Source organism: Epinephelus moara, chromosome 21, assembly GCF_006386435.1.
Source record: "Epinephelus moara isolate mb chromosome 21, YSFRI_EMoa_1.0, whole genome shotgun sequence".
In the NCBI taxonomy this organism is placed as follows: Eukaryota; Metazoa; Chordata; class Actinopteri; order Perciformes; family Serranidae; genus Epinephelus; species Epinephelus moara.
Window position 1 is genome coordinate 11777268 of NC_065526.1, and position 18922 is coordinate 11796189.

Genomic DNA, 18922 nt, shown 5'->3' on the forward strand with positions numbered 1-18922 from the left:
GAAATTATGAGTTGATTAATCAGCCAGCCAACAAAAAAAAGATGTCATGAAAAAAACTTTTCAGGGAATGGCAGCCTTTGCCTTATTCATTTTTCATTCTTTCTTTTTTTTTTCATTATTTTAATTTATGTATAATGTTGATGACAATTGGTTGGACAAAACAAGCACTGCAAAGGTGTCATTTTAGGCTCTGGGTAACAGCGACAGCATTTACTGATTTTCATGTTTCTTATATACAACAAAAAAGACCAATTAATAGAGAAAAAAGAGTGATAATAATAATAAGAATAACTTTTTGCAGTCCTATACAAATGGTGAAAAATTAGCTGCACCTCATTTGTACAAAAGTTAAATCCTATTTTACAATAAATATAATAGTATAATAGTCACAGGGAGCATTTTTCTGCATTAGGTACTTTTACTTTTAATATTTTAAGTACAATATATAAGTATTGGAGGACTTTAACATGCGACAGAGTATTTTTTACAGGTATTGGCACTTTTACTGGGGTTAAGAATCTGAATACTTCTTCCACCACTGACAATGCATCATACAGTATTTTACAAACTGTCTATACGTTTTGCATTCAAAATCTTAATCTGAAAAGAAGAGGTGGTAGTAATGTTGCAAAGTTAAAAGCACATTTCCTTCTAAAATGTAAGTAGAAGAAGACAAATGGCAATACTCAAGTAAACTTGACATGTTTGTGAGTCAGAATGGACCCATGACCCACTTTTGGACCATGACCCACCAGTTGGGAACCACTGCCACTGACTGCTTTCTCTAATGTGCGCCACCTCTTGTGTGAGGAAACACCTCCCTCTGGTGGCGACTAGATGTGCTGCGCTGTAGGAAATACTACGCTGTGTGTTTCTGTCTACTGACACGTCCTGCTAGATGAAGAGATTAAATTCTCCCTATAATACACCACGGCATATCACACAGAGCAGGGGTAAAAAAAAACAGATGGGGACTTTCACTGTGAGGAGCATAAACCGGATTATGCACGCGGTTAATCCGGTGGTTATTTATTCCCCCACTTTCCTATTTTACCATCTTTCCTGCTTTTCCGTAGAAAACATCGAGCGGCTGCAGCCCTCATCGCTCCGCCCTCTATTACTGCAGTTCGTCTGAAGCGTCACGGAGTAGCCTGCACCTCTGCATGGGACAAATTAAAGTAACTGGGAACCCTTTCTCAACATCCAAACCGAGCTCACATCTGGATTTTTGCAGGGTTTGTGGGTGATTTTCAAGATGGATTAATAACCAGATCCTGACTGCAGGGCGACTCGTCTGGACTGCCGCTTCCACATTAGCCTTACAATGTATCAGACGCTACGGACGCTTTTACTATCAAATGCGCGGTGCTGGGATGCGGACAGCCGAAAGTCCTACCAGGACCTGTTTGAGAGGCTTGATACCAACAAAGATGGGAAGGTGGACGTCGCTGAGTTGCGGGCGGGCCTCAAGGCGATGGGGATATTCCGCCACGGTGCTGCACAGGTAAGACGTCAGGGTGGGGGTCCTGTAGAGACAGGTTAAGGATTTGGCCTGCTCGTTTTGCAAGAAATTCCTTAGCAGTGTGACTGTGTGTGTGTGTGTGTGTGTGTGTGTGTGTGTGTGTGTGTGTTGCTGGAGGAGGCAAATAAGCCATTAGGTTTTATCTCCCTTCTGCAGAAAATAGTGTCGTCTGGTGACCAAAATAAAGATGGGAGTCTCGACTTCAACGAGTTCAGCAAATATCTGAAGGAGCACGAGAAGAAGCTGAAGCTGACATTCAAGAGTCTGGACCGGAACAATGATGGTAGGAGATGGGTGTAGCGGGCTCCAGGAGCTGCCTCATTATTAAGAAATACTTGGCACGAGTGATCACACATGGTAACACATGCCAGTGATTGTTTATAATACCACACATCCTCTGTTTATACTTCAGCATATCTGAGTGGATTTTTTTATGGTGTTTCAGGGCGCATTGATGCCTCAGAGATCCAGCAGTCCCTTGCAGAGCTGGGCTTGGAGATCAGCAGAGAGAATGCCCAGAAAATATTACAAAGGTTTGATCTCTTCTTCAGTCCACTTTCTATTTTGGGTGTGACCAGAATGTTGCTTCTGTGTAATCTGAAAGCTTTATCTGGTCAGTAATGTGCTAAATGCATTCATAGATAATAGATGATGAGGTTTCTGTGTGTTTCCCCAGCATGGACATCGATGGGACCATGATGGTGGACTGGAACGAGTGGAGAGAACACTTCCTGTTATGCCCAGCTCACAACCTGGAAGAGATCATCCGCTACTGGAAACACTCCTCGGTACATACACATGACCCTCACACGAAACGCACTCTGCAGGCAAACACACAGGCGACTGCAGTGGAATGAATCACATGACATCTAGTCCGCTTGTGTTAGATGTTATGGATTTTCTCTGCAGTTCACATTTTGGCAGCGACTTTGAAAGATTAGACTGGCCAACATAATTAGGTCACAGCAGCACACTCTGCTTCCCTCAGCTCGCTCCTCCACCTCTTCTTAGTGTAAATAAGGATGTCATTGTCAAGATATGCGCTCCGGCATGAGCAAAACACTGCCTCCCTTTTCTTTAAATTGTTCCTAAATCTTCAATGCACTGCACATTTATGGTGTCTTGGGCAACAAAACCAGACAACTTGCATTTTCATACCATAAATGTGCGTTAGTGTGCAGCCCCTGTGTTTCTCTGCAGTTGTATTAGATTGCTGCTATGTTTGTCACTACCAGACAGCCTCATGCTTTTGGAACAACATTGGATATGTTTATCTGGAACAGCCAATGCATGCAAGACAAGGGCTCAGTCGGCTCAGCGATAATGCTCTCACAAGCAGTTTTAGCTACAGGATAAGGAGGTCAATTCATTGTTTGTTGTTAAAATAGTTTAAACTTCTGCAGTTTTTTATCCTTCTCCTCACAGACCTGTTTTTCTTGCACAAGTTGCACCAAGTAGACTCTACAGCAGAAAGAAGCACATTATAATGTGTTTACTTTCTGTCTGCAACCTGACATTCAAGGTTTTGTAAATGTTGCCTTCCCTCCAGTGTACAAATGGTAATTTGGTAAGATTGAAAGGGCAGTTGCTGCGTGACTGTGAGAATAGACAAGAAAGCAGAAGTGCTTGTAATCTTGTGAAGTTTTTTTTTGTCACATTGACAACCACACAAAGCAGTGTTCTGTGACATGTGCCTTCCTGAGAGAGATACGATCACAAAGGCAAAATGATTCTGCTGTGAGACATCTCACAGCGTTTATTATGGCCATAAACTGACATAGCTTTGAGCCAAAATGTGCTGTTTTTGACTCTGATGAAGACAAAGTGGTGCTGAAACCTTTGCACTATTTAAGGCTGTAAATTGATCAGTGTGCTCCAGTCCTTTCTTCTCCCTTGGAAAGTCGCTGTCCTTGAGCTGAGAGGCAAGAGGCAACCCTGTTTCAACCAAACCACTGAGAAGATGTGTTATTAAGCACTAATTCTAAAGATATTTTTGGAGGGGGCAGCGCAAAAGGGGGAGAGAGAGAGAGAGGGGATTACACGCAGCAAAGGGCCACAGGCCGGACCCGAACCTGAGCCGCCGTGGCAACAGCCCTGTACATGGGGCGCCCACTCCACCACCAAGCCACCGACGCCCCGCGGGGCACTAATTCTACCAGACATGTCTTCAGTTTTACCAGAGTCCATGAATAAAAGTCATTTGTGCAAATGTGTTTATGTAACCACCAGGTGCTGGACATAGGTGACAGTCTCGCCATCCCAGATGAGTTCACAGAGGAGGAGAAGAGCTCAGGTGTCTGGTGGAAGCAGCTTGCAGCAGGCGCAGTGGCGGGAGCTGTCTCTCGCACTGGTACTGCCCCTCTGGACAGAATGAAAGTCTTCATGCAGGTAAAATATATTCAGAAATAGACAGTGAATCTCTTCATTGGGAAGGTTGGTTAAAGATATAGTATGCAGGATTTTCCTAAAACACAATTTGTAGACTTATATAGAAGTAACCCCTCTAAATAATCACCTATGACCCACTAGAAGGTGTGGCGGTTTCTGCAGAGACTCTGCCTGTGATTACTTTCTTTCTTCATATTTTCTGTGTTCAGTATGTTTATGGGTGTGTACCACAGTGCTCAGGTGAGGTCATGGCTTTATAAAAAGGTAGCAACCAGGTGCCAGATCATAAACAGCAGGCATCCAAGAGACACAGAGCAGAAAAAATGCAAATATAGTGGGGCAAAACACAGAGCAAGAGTCAATCTGTGGTCGGCTTTTACTTTCACTTTCACTAGCAAGTGTATTTATAAACAGGGACAGACAATCCCTTAAAATAAAGATGTGCTTGCTACTCTCATGCAAACCTTTTATATCTATGCTGCAGGTTCATTCCTCTAAGACCAACAAGATAAGCCTGGTAGGGGGCTTCAAGCAGATGCTCATAGAGGGAGGGCTCACTTCACTGTGGAGGGGAAATGGGATCAATGTTTTAAAGATTGCACCTGAGACGGCAATCAAATTCATGGCTTATGAACAGGTAAGCTCCAAAATGCACATTGAGCACATTTGGTGGTGTTTATCACAGCTTTAAAACACCACAAACAATTGGAATAATTTATTTTCTTGCTATTTGTATGTGTTGTGTAGTATAAGAAGTTGTTATCATCAGAGGGCGGGAAGACTGCGACACACAAGAGGTTTTTAGCTGGCTCTCTGGCTGGGGCCACAGCACAGACAGCCATCTACCCAATGGAGGTAACACAACTGTTGCATCACTGTTTCAGTATCAAATAAAATGAAGTCAGCTGTTTTACGTTTTTCCTCAAAACTTGAAATACCACACAAATCAAAAGAATCTGTTTCTCAGTTTCTCTTCTGTTGTACTTTCTCTCTGTCAGGTATTGAAAACTAGGCTGACCCTGAGGAAAACTGGCCAGTATTCAGGAATGTTTGATTGTGCCAAAAAGATCCTGAGGAAAGAGGGTGTCAAGGCTTTCTACAAGGGCTACGTGCCAAACTTAGTGGGCATCATTCCCTACGCTGGGATAGACCTCGCTGTATATGAGGTATGCTGACCCTTTAGTGATATCTCACAACAGAGTGCACTTTGTTAAATTAACTACTTAATATGCAGGATAAACCAGAGCTACATTAAATTATTAGATAAATAAATTATTGCATTATGCTGATGCACACTATTTCTATTCATTTTTCTCCTGTGTGTCAGACTCTGAAGAACACGTGGTTGTCGTACCACGCCAATGACTCAGCTAACCCAGGAGTTCTGGTGTTGGTGGCCTGCGGGACCATCTCCAGTACCTGCGGCCAGCTGGCCAGCTATCCACTCGCACTTGTGCGCACACGGATGCAGGCACAAGGTAAACTCAGTCTGACATTTGATGGCAGTGGTGACAAAACTTGCATGGCACATAAATTAGGCAGTGCATAATATTTTTCATGATAGGTGAGATGTTTATGTGGTGACAAAAGTCTGTAAAGGCAGCTTATGTTTTTTCTGTAAACATACACTTGAGTTGAGCATGTAATAAGTGGGCTGTGATGGAGAAGTGCTGCCTTTAAAGGGATAGTTTGGATCTGTTGAAGTAGGGTTGTGTGAGGTATTTATCCACAGTCAGTGAATTATGTAGAGTAGATGGCAGTTGGTGCACTCCTGGTTTGGAGAAGTGGCAGAAGTAGCACCATGGAAGCTAAGCAATTTACTGCTGTGGATGGGGGACAGCAGCAAAACGTATTTTAGCCACCAGAAAAAGTCCCACCTCAGGCCCTGATCATACAGAAAGCGGTTTGCAGGTTGCAAAAAGCATGTCCTGCTGTACTGCCTTTTTTTTTTTTAATTAAATGCCGCTAGTGGAAAAGAAAAAACTTTCTGCGCCTTTTTATTGTTGCCAGGCAACCAAAGACTCACCTCCTTAGGGAGACGGAGATCTGTGAAACACAAGGCGTGTTGCAGCGCAAAAACCGTGAGCAAAAAGCTTCATTCTCATTAAAAACAATTACTAAAAGCCGCCTCCAGCTGCTAAAACACTTTCTGTGTGATCAGGGCTAAAACAACCAAAAGCAACCGATATCAATTAAAGCGTGCACTATATTGATTGCGCGATTGTGCGATTTCCAGCGTGGAAGCTGTTAACTGCTTTAATTTCTCATCTTTGCTCTCGTCAAAGCCACCAGACTCCATTGACAAAAACAATAATTTTAGCTTGCTGGATGCAGGAACAGCTTGTCTACCACTGCTCGGTTAGTTTGTGCTATTGTGTGACTTTGGTGAATCCGAATGAACCCCTTTAAAACACCAACGTCACACAATAATACTACTTTACTAACTAAACGAGGCAGCGGTAGACCAGCAGCTCCTGTTTTCAGCAAAGTTAAATTGCTGTTTTTCTCAATGGAGTCTGGCTTTGAAAAGAGCAATATATCTGCTTCAGTGTCCTATCGGAAATCGTCTGTCTGGTAAGGCAAATGAGGAAAAATATACTAAATATAGCGTACACTTAAACTGCTATAAATTTTTAAGTTGGCTTAATTCAGTTTTGTTGATGACCCTCCACATCAGTAAATTGCTTGTGTCAGTACTCCAGCCTGCTTCTCCAAACTGGAGCATGCCAAATGACATCTACTGTATGTAATACACTGACTATTGATAAGGACCTCACGCAACCCCACTTCAAAACATCCAAACTATCCCTCTCAACATAAAGTACAAGACTAAAAAACACGCTTTCAGGTGCACCACCACCTCCCTAACTTCCTTTTTCTCTCCAGCGTCTCTGGATGCATCAGACCAGTCCTCCATGAGCAGCCTCATAAAGAAGATTGTAGCCAAAGACGGCTTTTTCGGACTCTACCGGGGCATCCTGCCGAACTTCATGAAAGTTATCCCCGCTGTCAGCATCAGCTACGTGGTTTACGAGTACATGAAGACTGGTTTAGGAATTTCCAAATGATGCTGCAAGCAGATAAAAAAAACAACTTTATTTGTCAGACTTGAAAATGCGTGAAAATAACTCCAAGAAAACAGACAGACACCAAACATACAGAGCATGACTTCCGCCAGCTGGCCACAGGAGTTCAGTGGATGGAAAGCTGTATGTATCCCACTAAGGGTCGTCTGTCAGTAGCTAAAGCATTTATCACTGTGCTGAGCATGCTTTAATTTTTATCCTGCTGTTATACATAACACACACTCCCAAAACATGTGCACGGTCCAAAGCAATATTTGACATAAAGATAGCACTGTTAGTAAATACATACGTAGAGTTCAGAAAACATACATGATGATTTTATTCTTTTAAAACTGTGATCAAACCAAAGTGGTAGCTCAACAAGACAGAATATTGTGCTTTTTGGGAACAAAAGAAACATATTCTGTGGTCTTTTTTTGATGTCAAATGACACTACGCCAGTCCACACCCTTCAGAGGTAATTTAACACCTTTCTAAGTTGTAAACGCCTTCCCCTGGAGTGACATCAGCTCCAGAAAGACACTGCTCCAGTCTGCAGCTGTCAACTAAAAATAACTGGCTGTGAAAAATCAAGAAGTTTTTAACACTGGAATACTGTCTGAAAACAAAAAGCATCTTGTGCAATGTGAAAACCACTAATTCTGTGTGTTATTTGATGATCATTTAAATGTGCCTTACAGCCACTCAATGTGAACTCTCTGATATCAACAGATGTGTTTTATACTTTATATATATACTGTATTTATGTACTGTATATATATATATCCGTTTTCAGTTCTGGTTATTTATGGGTGTTGTTGATGCTACTAATACTTTGAAACAGTAACAATGCTCATTGGACTGAAATACTTGAAGGAGTATGCTTTTTGTCTTGTGTCACTTCTCATTTCAACTCATGAAGACCCCCACCCTCAAACGCACACATACACACCCACAACAGGATACAGTTACCTTTAACACTGTGTGACTTGTTCTTCCACACAGCGCAGTGGTGGGACGTTTGTATCCAACATGTACAATGACAATCAGCCTGTTGTCTTTAATATAAATTGATTTAATGTGGATTTTAAGAAACTAAAACAGGTCTCAGACTCGATAGTTGTGAACTTGAACATGTGTAAACTTCACTTAGAAGTTTAACGTTGTCTGTTGATGGGAGGCTTACTTGAGAACAGTGGTTGGGTGGTGTAAAGGTCAGGATGGGGGACTGCATTAAAAAAAACAATCGAGGTTTGTTAACAGCTCTGCCTGCTGGTCAATAAAGACAAAACACATGGACACATTTTTATGCTAAGTATACCACATCATTATAATTTATAGCATTTTAAATTAAAGTTGTGGGTTTTTTTTTTCACTTAATCATCTCAGTCCAGGGGTGTTAAATGTGTTTTTATAATGAATACAGCTTGTCCAATAAAGAAGGAGCCAGATGGAGTCAAAATGGGCAGCAAGAGACTCCTCAGTGACAAAGCAGGTAAAATACAGACTCAGTAAAAGACTTAGAAAATGATTTCATCAGCTTTATATTTGTGATTTGGTTCTCTGGCTTTGCTACAGAGTATTTTTGTCATCATGCTTATTCCAAGTTCTCACAATTTTTTGAATTGGCTTTCATTCATTATACAAAAGGATTTGTGCGAGTGCGTGGTATCATATTACTAATTATGTCAAGAAAGAATTTGATTTGATTATGGACACCAAAATGATTGATTATGCACAACAGTACTAACATTTATATTAGATAAGTTGAGACAGACCAAGAGACCATAAAGAAACCACATGACAGGGCACCATATGACCCCCCAAAGTCTACAACACTAAGTGTTTTGCTGCTTAAATGTAATGGAAATAATACCTATCTAGTTTATAATTCCACAAAGTAAAGTACATTCTATAATGTCACTGTATGTGTATTACATCTGTAAACAATCTTCTAGTATTATTGAAGCAAATAAGACACATAAGTACTTCAATTTTAACAGCCAAGGGATACTTAATATTAAAATAAAACACCTGTAAATTCATGGCATTGAAATATCTTACTTTGAAAACCATGTTTTTGTTCCGAATTCACTTATCTGAAATAACACATTTCTTGATTTGCAATTTCAAAAACTACATTTGAAAATATATATATATATATATATATATATATTTCAATGTTCATATATTCAGATGCAAAAAAAATCAAGTTTCAGAATAAAAATAAAATCAACTTGAATGTTTTGAATTACATTTAATTAAGCATATATCTATTTTAATAATTCTGAAACTTTTTGGGGGATCTGAATTGGTGAACATTGAAAAAATATATGTATTTCTTTCCTTTGAAACAGTAAAGTAATAAATTTCATATTTTAATTTCAAAGAGGTGAAACCAGAACAAATAAATTCAAGGAGGCTACATGGGTTTCAAAGTAAAATTGAAATCAAGGTAAAATATCTCAATACAAAAAAATCTAGTTTCAGAATTAAAATTCAAGTCTCAGAATTAAAAAGAAAAATCAACTTGAATTTTTGGAATTGAATTGAAGCAACCTGAATCTGTTGGGGGGGTTTTTGGCATTGATGAACATTGAAAAAAATAAATATTCAATTTCAGCTTTAGAAATTGCAAATCAATAATTTTCATATTACAATGTCAAAGAGATGAATTCAGAACAAATACATTCAGAGAGGCTACACGCTAATGTTATGAATTCAGTTGTATTTAAATTTCAATGTTGAACGAATAAGAATGAATATTTTTTGTTTCAGTGACATACATCTGGAGAAACAAAGATTGTTTCACACAAATGTTCGCAAAAAGGAATAGGCTTAAGCCCCAGGTTTATTTTTGCCTATCGTATAAATATTATCTACATATAATTAAAATACAAACATTTATGTCTCTTATTTGCTTCCATATAGTTTCCTCATTCCTCCTGTGACAGGCAAACGGTATGAACGGGCCGACCAATTTGGTCCTAGCCGCACACCGTAGTTGGGGTGCCACCGCGCTGCTGTTGTCGTAGAGAGGTTGGCCCTCCGCTGAAAACAAACTTACTCCAGCAGGAATCGGTGAGTTTGTCGCTGTGTCATTTCAACACGGTTTTGTTTTCGTCGCGTTTTATTAATCGACTCTGACGTCGAACAACAGACAAACGGCGCGCGGAGCCAGTTGTCAGGAAGTGACAGCTAGCTGCTAGCTAACTGTAAGCTAAAAATATTCCCCTGCCGAAGTGATTTGAGGTGAGCACAGCTGAGCTGCCAGAGGGGACACTGTGGTAGGTTACAGCTAGCATGCTTCGGTGCTCACTGCTCTGAATGAGTCGCTAAATTATATGTCTGATTTTATTTGGGAAGTTAAAACTTGTTGCTCGGTGAGCAGCTGGTTAGTGGGCGTTAACCGTCGGTGCTGTGTTACGTCTGACGGGATGATTGTATTAACGCTAAGCGGTCGTTGCAGTCTTATCTGTTGGGGCAAGTCGAGGTTTACAGTTAGGAGACACTTCTGCTATAATTACGTGCTTTTATCTGAGACCATCTAGCCTACTGATAAGCCTGTTAGCCTGTCTGCTAAGCCGTTTAGCATCAACCAGACAATGTATCTTTAAAATGTCTCCCCTTGCAGCTGTCAAGATGGTGTTTAGCATTTTAAATCAGCCACATATCACAGTTTCAGACTGTATTTTAGTGGTGTCACAGTAGGCTGTAGCTACCCCCAGTTTGTACCTTGCATTTGTTGTCATTGCATCGTCATAGGAATACATGAGAGGTGATAGGAATACAAACTGGGGCTTGTCTATGGCAGGTATTCACAGCAATTTATGTCTTCTACATATTGTTAACTCTTCTTGAATCTTAGCCTGACATGAGAGCAAGCATAAGACACAGTAAGGTTCCTCAGACTGCTGCATTATTAATATTCATTAATGAGTTTGTTCACATGGTTGCACCTTATCACATTCAAAGATCTTATAAAAGGACATGAAATCAACACCAGCTATTGTGTCGTTCACTACTGATTCATTTTTAATCTGTTTCTAGTGTCTGAATGGCCATGTTACAGTAAAGGTAATCCTTCAGTATATGGTTTGTGCCCAAACATACAAGAAGTTGTCTTTTCTTTCCAATAGCACCATAAATAGTGAGGCATCATGGGCAACACAAGTGACAGGGTGTCCGCAGATCGCCATGGAGCCAAGGCCCACCGCTCAGACAGCAGCGGTCACAAAGACCATGAACCCAGCAGCAAGATGGTGGACAGCACAGACGACCCCAACATCTTCAACACCCACGGGCCAGAGTCCAAGGTAGTGCTGGAATAATGCAGATTATTTACAGAATATTCTTTGTTGTGCTGTATTACCTTTCAGATGTTTCTGTCATTTGTTACATATTATTGTTGGGTTATCATTTAACTGGTTTTAGGAGCAGAAAGAGTCAGATCTGGGTGACCAGGTGAAAACTGGTCCTCAGGCTCGACCCACAGTCATCCGCTGGGCTGGAGGGGGAAAAGAGGTTTACATCGCTGGTTCCTTTAATAACTGGAGCACAAAGATACCTCTCAATAAGAGGTAAACTTCCATGCAATTATATCTCTGTTTATCCATCTTAGCTCCAGCCATATGTGACACCTGTAGAGTTTAAATTGAGAGGAAAGCCCAGTATTAACACTAATACTCTTTCTTTCCTTCCTCCAAAGCCATAATGACTTCGTAGCGATCCTGGACCTGCCAGAAGGAGAGCACCAGTACAAGTTTTTTGTAGACGGACAGTGGGTCCATGATGCCACAGAGGTACATCAGTGTCATTTTTATCTTATTGTCATTCTCATGTTATTGAACGTTTTCCTCAGGCCCTGTCTACATGTGTACACATATTTTTAAAAACTTTTTTTATTTTTCCATTGTGTTTTAAGAAATAATTCTGTCTACACATCCTTTGTTCGATAAGATATCTCTGCCCAAACTAGAGCGCGCGAAAATGACCCCAAATGCTGCCAGCGTTAGCCGACCTCAGCAGTCTCCCCTCGTCACAAAGGTAGTAAAATGTCCAGGCTAAAGTTACCTTTTTTAAAACACCAACTGGAGATCTCATCACTGTCGATTCCTGCTCTATATAAGGATAAAGAAGCTCAACTCAAACATACAAAGTGATGCTCAGAACATGCTTAAGTTTTCCCACCGTTTCCCATTGACAACAGTCCCACTTTAGGAAGTGTCACACCATTTGCTGGCTTGATCCAATACTGTCGTTTCTGGTGGACTTTAAACCATTGGCACTGAGGTAGACCAGATAACAATGGGTGCAGCACTACTAAATTTGAGTGTAAATTATTCATTAGACCAAGGCCATCGTTACTTTTGTGTCTAGTGTATGCTCCTTACACAAAGCAACAATGGGCATGCATGAATTGAGAGATTAGGTCATTGTTTCTCATCGGTCTGTTTTACATGTCCACACAGATAAACAGTAACCAGGGTTTTGAAAAATCTGTATTTTAGAAGCAGGGATTAAAGTTCTCTGTCGCTATGCCGGATTTCTGTCATTTGGAGGGCGTATTTAAACTTGATGGCTGCATTAGAGAACATCAGCAAGCGTTAGGTGTGGGATGGTGCTGAAATCTTGTAAATATATATCTTGTGTCATTTGTTTAGCAGGCGTAAATTATATGTTTTATGAATTGCAGATGGGATATATGACTTGGCTACGGCATGAAAAAAATTCACTTAAAATGTTATTTTTTATTCTTTCCATCACTGTAGAGGGCATTTTAAATCGTCTCAATTTTAGTGAACTTAAATTCCATTCGTATGTGGACGAGAGGTAAAGAAAAAATACACATTTACAAATATGTCTGTATATTTGTAGACAGCCTTAATCTCTAACAGGTCAGTTCCAGCCTGTGTATTTTGGCTTGTGACAAAGATCTGTAATGTTACGTCAAGAAGTCTTCAAGAAACTTACATAAAAATCTCATCAATTCCAAACCCTTAAGTGCTGACTGATGTTGTCAGTGTTGCTGATGTCATGGTATTGTCATAGTATTGGTCAGCTTAGACCACAGGAGAAGTATGCAAACATTGCTGTGTGCTATTTTAAAGTCTTCAGGCCATCCTGCTAATCGTGTAAATGCAACTGAGGTCACAACAGCATCATCAAATCCCAGGGAAATGTGTGCTGTCAATGATAATTATAAAAATGCTTAATCATTACCTTCTTGACACCCTTATCTTTTGCAGCCAGTTGTAACCAGCCAACTCGGCACCATAAACAACCTGATCCAGGTGAAGAAGTCAGACTTTGAGGTGTTTGACGCTCTTCATGTTGACTCTCTGGAGTGCTCCGACACATCAGGTTAGTTAATGTCCAAAATGTTCTTACAGTGCAGTAAACACTGATAAAAACTAAACAGTCAAAGCCTTTAAACCCAGTCAGCAGTGTTATCATGACTGTTGTATGTTTGCAGACCTGTCCAGCTCCCCTCCAGGTCCATACGGGCAGGAGCAGTACATCTTCAGACCTGAGGAGCACTTCAAAGCCCCACCTATACTCCCTCCTCACCTCCTTCAAGTCATTCTCAACAAGGACACCAATATTTCTGTCAGTGCCTCCACCTTTCCTCTCGCCACATCTCTCACATCCACCATAATTTCCCCAGACGTTGATTTTTTAAATTGCATTTGTAGCTGTTTACCAGTTTATTTGTGGTTTGTAAGTTTTTCTCTCCCTCTCTCTGGGCAGTGTGACCCTGCCCTGCTGCCTGAGCCCAACCACGTCATGCTGAACCACCTTTACGCTCTGTCGATAAAGGTAGGGTCACTGGAAAAAAGCTGAAATACTTCTCATGTTTCCAGATGTTACTGGCACCACATGAAGTACATATTTCCCCCCAGCTTTCAAACTGTAAATCCCTGAGCGAGGGGAGGGGTTTGAATCTCCCTTACCTCTCAGCCAGTGTAGATGGCAGGCCAGTAACAGCTAATAACATAAAAGCCTTTAACTAGGGGTGTAAATCACAAGTTCTATATAATATCAGTAATCTTTGGACAATGATTCAGCACTTTTTGATATCACAAAGTCCGCCATGATACGATTTTTGTTTCAGTTCAGGGGCCTGCGATCAATATGAGGCGATATCTGTGATATCAGTAAATATCTCCATCATCTTTAGTGTGGCTGATTAGCATTATCTGCCTGATGCTAGGACAATAGCACTGTTTAAGTGTTCAGGAATAAGGTGTGCTTAGATGAAAATGGTGACACAGCAGTGCCACAGAATTTCAAAAATTTATCATTGAATTGATATAGTGATCCAAATTGAAACTCTACTATCTAGACCAATTTGATCTCACTTGTCTTTTCTCAACATGACTCAGTTGCACACACCTAAAGGCCTCATACTTTCCATGGATTATGTTGTTTTTGTCTTCTCATCCTACGAAGGTGAACAAGTGTCTCTGAAAATATTTACACAGCAGATGTGTGTGTACTATTGAGATTAAGGCCCTTAAACTTTTAAATGCCAATGTGCGTTACTGTGACAAACAAAAGGATTTGAGCCTGCATAACTTTTAGTATTCTTACAGCAACAAAAATGTGTTCAGAATGGTTGCACTAATCTTAAGTATGATGTTAGACAGTTTTACAGTTTAAAAAAATACATGTTTTCATGAGCTAGCTGCTAACTGCCACTGCTGCCACTAAGAGTCTCTGCAAACCAATCCAATAGCTCCATCATCCATAGTCAGACACACACGGCTGCTTATTTACTGCTGAATTACAGCTCACTACTCACACTAAAGGTTGACGCTGCTCCTTGTGAGTGTTTGCAGCCTAGCAAAACATCCTGGCCTATTTAGAAGAGTTTGCCAGCCCATCGCTGCTTCGATCTCATACTGCTCATAAAGCTTTAGAAACAACCGCAAGCACGGCTGTTCCTGGCTTCCTAGTTTAAAACATATTTCCAATGAAATTTCCATGAAATTATTTATTACTCAGTTCTCCTCTCGTCTCATTTTGAATGTCCGATAGTCCCTCACTGATGCTTTCTTCCTGTCTCGTCTCCAGAGTGAAAATGAAACACACATTTCGTCATTGTTTTTAAAATCAAGATCTGTTTTAACTTGTTAACGTCTCGTCTTCCTCATGGAAGGTTTTCGAATTAAATTAATACCAGCATGAACATTTTATGGCCTCAGTGAAGTCAAAGCCTTGTTCAGAGTCTAAGATGAGCTCCGGATTATACTTATCTCAATTGTGCGACTTGAGGTGATCCCCGGAATAAGCAGGCACACTGCATCCGGAGCATGTGGAGTATCACCAAGATGGAAGATGTCCAAACATTGTCATTTGCTAACAGCTAGCTATTTGGGACCAGGAAGTTTCCAGGGACAAGTGTTCATGCCAAAAGTTAAATCCCTGATGCTTGAAGTGTTTGAGTTACAGTGCAACATCTCAGGTTTCTCTTTCTTAATCTGTTCCTCAAACTACTGGAGCAAGAGATGGAGAGCAAGCTGCACCCAGCATGCTGTGTAACAGTTAATCGGTGTCCCCTACAGTACACAGTATGTACTCCTACTCACTACTAATAAGTACTTCCCAAAGCAATATATCCACAAAGTGGGAAGTGGATCAAATAAGTGGTTTTAGAGACAACTGAAGGACAGACATGCAGACAAACAGACTCCTTCCACTTCATCGTCAGATGCAGTGTGGACCAGTGGTAGTTCATCATGTTTATTTGCTCCGTGGGTTTGGGTTCCACTAATGGCAGCTCGCCTGCATATTGTGTTTCTGTCTGTGCAGGATGGAGTCATGGTGCTGAGTGCGACTCACAGATACAAGAAGAAATACGTCACCTCTCTGCTTTATAAGCCTATCTAAACCTCAACTCGGGTGCTCCTCAGTGCTTTTAGAGAGCAGCATGTTTGTATTCTGCTGTTGTTTTCTTTCTGTATCATCACGTTTAGCCAAATGAACTTGCACTGAAACAAGTTTACAGGCGAGCTGAAGGCCAGTGGCTGTGACTGTGGCTTGGTTTTTAAGAGGTTGCACTTCTGTCTACATAGGGCTCTGAACAAAAGTAGCGAAGTGTGTGTGTGTGTGTGTGTGTGTGTGTGTGTGTGTGTGTGTGTGTGTAGGGTGTCAGAGAGAGATGAAAACCATACTGTGGCTTTTTTCCTGTGACATCTACAGACAGAGACTAACTAAATCACTGTGTGTGTTTGAGTGTTTGCTGCACTTTGTGAATATATGCATGTCTGTGTGTAAAGCGAGATGTTTTTTAAAATGTTGGGAGTAAAGGAAGGGGGCGATGTGTGGAGGATCAGGTTCTTTTGAGGACTTATGAGTGTTACTGATGTGAAATAACAGTTTGACTTTGAAGTGTTATGTCGTCAAATCTTTGAACCGATTGATAGCATTTATGGCAAGTGCGTACAGAATGACTCAGTGTGCCCAGAGTGAGGGCCTGTAGGTGCTGGAGAGAGCAGCATTGCTTAAACATTAAGTGCAATAACCTGCTGGAAAGAGATGTGAATTTTAACTCGAGATAGACTCACAAGCGTGACAAACAAGAACAGGATGAGGAGGCAGCAGTGAACGTGTTACTTTGTCTGTACATATTACATATTGAATTTCTCACAGTTTAGCCATCATTCAGTGGAATCTACAGCGTCAGCTCAACCACCAAGAAGTCCAGGATTCCAGTTTTGTTCATGTTATCAGTCCCTCCAGGATATTGCAGGCTTTTATTGGGATAGTTGCGGCCTTAAATCTAAAATTGCAGTTCATGTTACTCTGTTTATACAGCTTTCTTTGCAATTAAATTGTGGAAGCAAGTGGAAGGCATCTTGTTACAGTGAGAAGAAAAACACCCTGTTGTGAGTTTGTGACCCTGCATATTTAGCAGCTGGGAGACATTGTCCTCGAGGGCTTTCTGCCAGAAAGAGACCTCTTGGTTAAGGTTTGGAAAAAAGTAGTGGTTTGAGTTTAAATTCTGGGAGAAAGCCTACAAGGAAAACTTCTTGCATGTATTTAATCTGAGCTACATTGATGCTTTGAGCACGAGCAAGAGACGTGGATGCAACAGCCTCTGTGATGGTGATTTGTCTTATCTGTCACCAGATTTGTTTTGTGTCAGAAAGGTGTTGGTCAATTGATGCCGTTTGTGTTCCATCACAGTGTTGCAGAACAGTTTACCCCGCCCTCGTGCAAAACATCAGGGAATTACCTCGCTCGGTCTTCGGCAGTAATTTTTGTCGGTAAATGTGAGACATTCGTGTTGCACGTCTGCAGCTTCACAACCAGACCAGATTTTACTGTGCATGACACCCTGCCTTCATTTATTGGCATTGCTAGAAACAAGGAAGTGAGTGTGGTGACGTAATGCTGCTGTGATTGGTGAAACTCACGGGAAACTACTATGATTTGTGATTAGACACAATTGAAAGGTCGCACAGAATTCACAGGGTTGAATTTGGGTTAATTGCTGCAATGGCAACATCCTGGAGGGGCTGTTTTCTGGTAACTATTAATTTCTGTGTCAACACTTTCCAGATGGGGAACAGAGGTCAAAGGTCAATGTTTAGTTCTGCTGTTGCCTTTATCCTGACATAATTTAGCAAGCACTTTACCATCCTGTGAGCAGGAGTGTTGATATAAGCTTTTAACTATGCAGCAGACAACCCTTACTGTACTGTAGCTTCTCTGGATCATAGAGCCCAACTTGTGCTTTGACTTCTTTAGATATGATGAACTTTGCAGTGCTTTATTTGTGTGCGTGTGCATCTGTATTGAGTTCTATTTATCAAACAGGAATGTACTGTGTGTGTCTGTCACGTGTGTAGTCATACACACGGGCAGTTTTTAACCTGCTGCTTTGCATGCATTAAATGTCTGCGACTTGTGTTGATCCGACACATTTACTGAGCGTGGTGCACATTGGGATGCAGATCGATGGCATTCAGATGAATTTACAGGGCTATGAGGATAGGTAGTTGCCATAGATTTTAAAAGTGTACAAAGTTTGCTCTCACGTGTTCTTTAAAGTGTAAACCATTTAAGGTGATCTGTATTATAAGGTAAGGTGGCTTTGAAAGTTATTTTTGTCACGTGTTGTTTAATTGTCTGCATTTACAGTTAAGTATATATAAATATACTCGTGGTTGATACACGCCACAGACTTACAAACGGGGCTTTCATAGATCCTGTTGGTGTTCAACTAGACGCTCTGAAAGTATTTTGTGAATGTCGAGCCTAGCCTTGAAGTTTTGTCCAAAGAGTTTTTAAATCTTACAGATGTGATAAGGGAGACTGGACAAGCGCCGTGGACGTGGTGTTTTAAGGCTAAAACCAAAACTTGAATTTTACAACCGTTTCATGAATGTTTTAAAATGCTTTGCAGAACCAGTGTGATGATTCACTGTACAAGGTTTTACTTGTTTGCAAATAAAGAGAGGACATGCTGGTCCTAATCCCTGTCTGTCTGTCTTTTATAGTATGAGAAGCCTGTATTCTGTCCTCTGAGGTAAAGACACTTTTCTGTGTTCTTTAAAGGGTGAGCTTGGATCCTTTTTCCAAGTTTTTTTGTGTCTAAGTGACTAATAAGTTTTGAATCTGTCCTGCATCGAGTGAGACAGGCTGCAATGAAATCACTAGGGGCATGTTTGCACCGTCAATTTATATCCATTAGAAATGCTTGTTTTTGCCATTGACAGGCTCAGATTATTATTGTAAGTGTCTGACAACATTGTGGAAAGGTTCCCTACAAAGATAGACCATTGTGATAAAGAGTACAATGCTTTTTGTTTAACCAGAAACAGCCCCGAAACTGCCATCACCAACCCACCAGACTCCATTTGAATAAACAGTAATTTTAGCCTGTACAAAGCCAGCATATTGTCACATCTAACCGGGTGAAATAAGGGTTTATTTCAAC

At 40.9% G+C, this 18922-nt stretch overlaps 2 protein-coding genes across 4 annotated transcripts; both read left to right on the plus strand.

The window, feature by feature from the left end:
• The first annotated feature begins 926 nt into the window (after positions 1–926).
• LOC126409031 (calcium-binding mitochondrial carrier protein SCaMC-1-like) lies at positions 927–9029 on the plus strand. The gene is made up of 10 exons (XM_050074901.1): positions 927–1504; positions 1679–1805; positions 1968–2055; positions 2199–2310; positions 3752–3910; positions 4395–4547; positions 4658–4765; positions 4909–5076; positions 5238–5388; positions 6797–9029. The coding sequence occupies exons 1-10, from the start codon at positions 1325–1327 to the stop codon at positions 6976–6978; spliced, it is 1428 nt and encodes a 475-aa protein (XP_049930858.1). The 5' UTR covers positions 927–1324; the 3' UTR covers positions 6979–9029.
• A 901-nt stretch (positions 9030–9930) lies between these two features.
• prkab2 (protein kinase, AMP-activated, beta 2 non-catalytic subunit) lies at positions 9931–18458 on the plus strand. 3 transcript variants are annotated; one of them, XM_050074908.1, is made up of 8 exons: positions 9931–10056; positions 11115–11291; positions 11410–11555; positions 11684–11777; positions 13224–13338; positions 13451–13584; positions 13726–13794; positions 15790–18458. In XM_050074908.1, the coding sequence occupies exons 2-8, from the start codon at positions 11136–11138 to the stop codon at positions 15865–15867; spliced, it is 792 nt and encodes a 263-aa protein (XP_049930865.1). In that variant the 5' UTR covers positions 9931–10056; positions 11115–11135; the 3' UTR covers positions 15868–18458. The 3 variants fall into 3 exon arrangements, with proteins under 3 accessions (XP_049930865.1, XP_049930866.1, XP_049930867.1); XM_050074909.1 differs by lacking the exon at positions 9931–10056 and adding an exon at positions 10078–10262; XM_050074910.1 differs by lacking the exon at positions 9931–10056 and adding an exon at positions 10078–10227.
• The last annotated feature ends 464 nt before the right edge of the window (positions 18459–18922 follow it).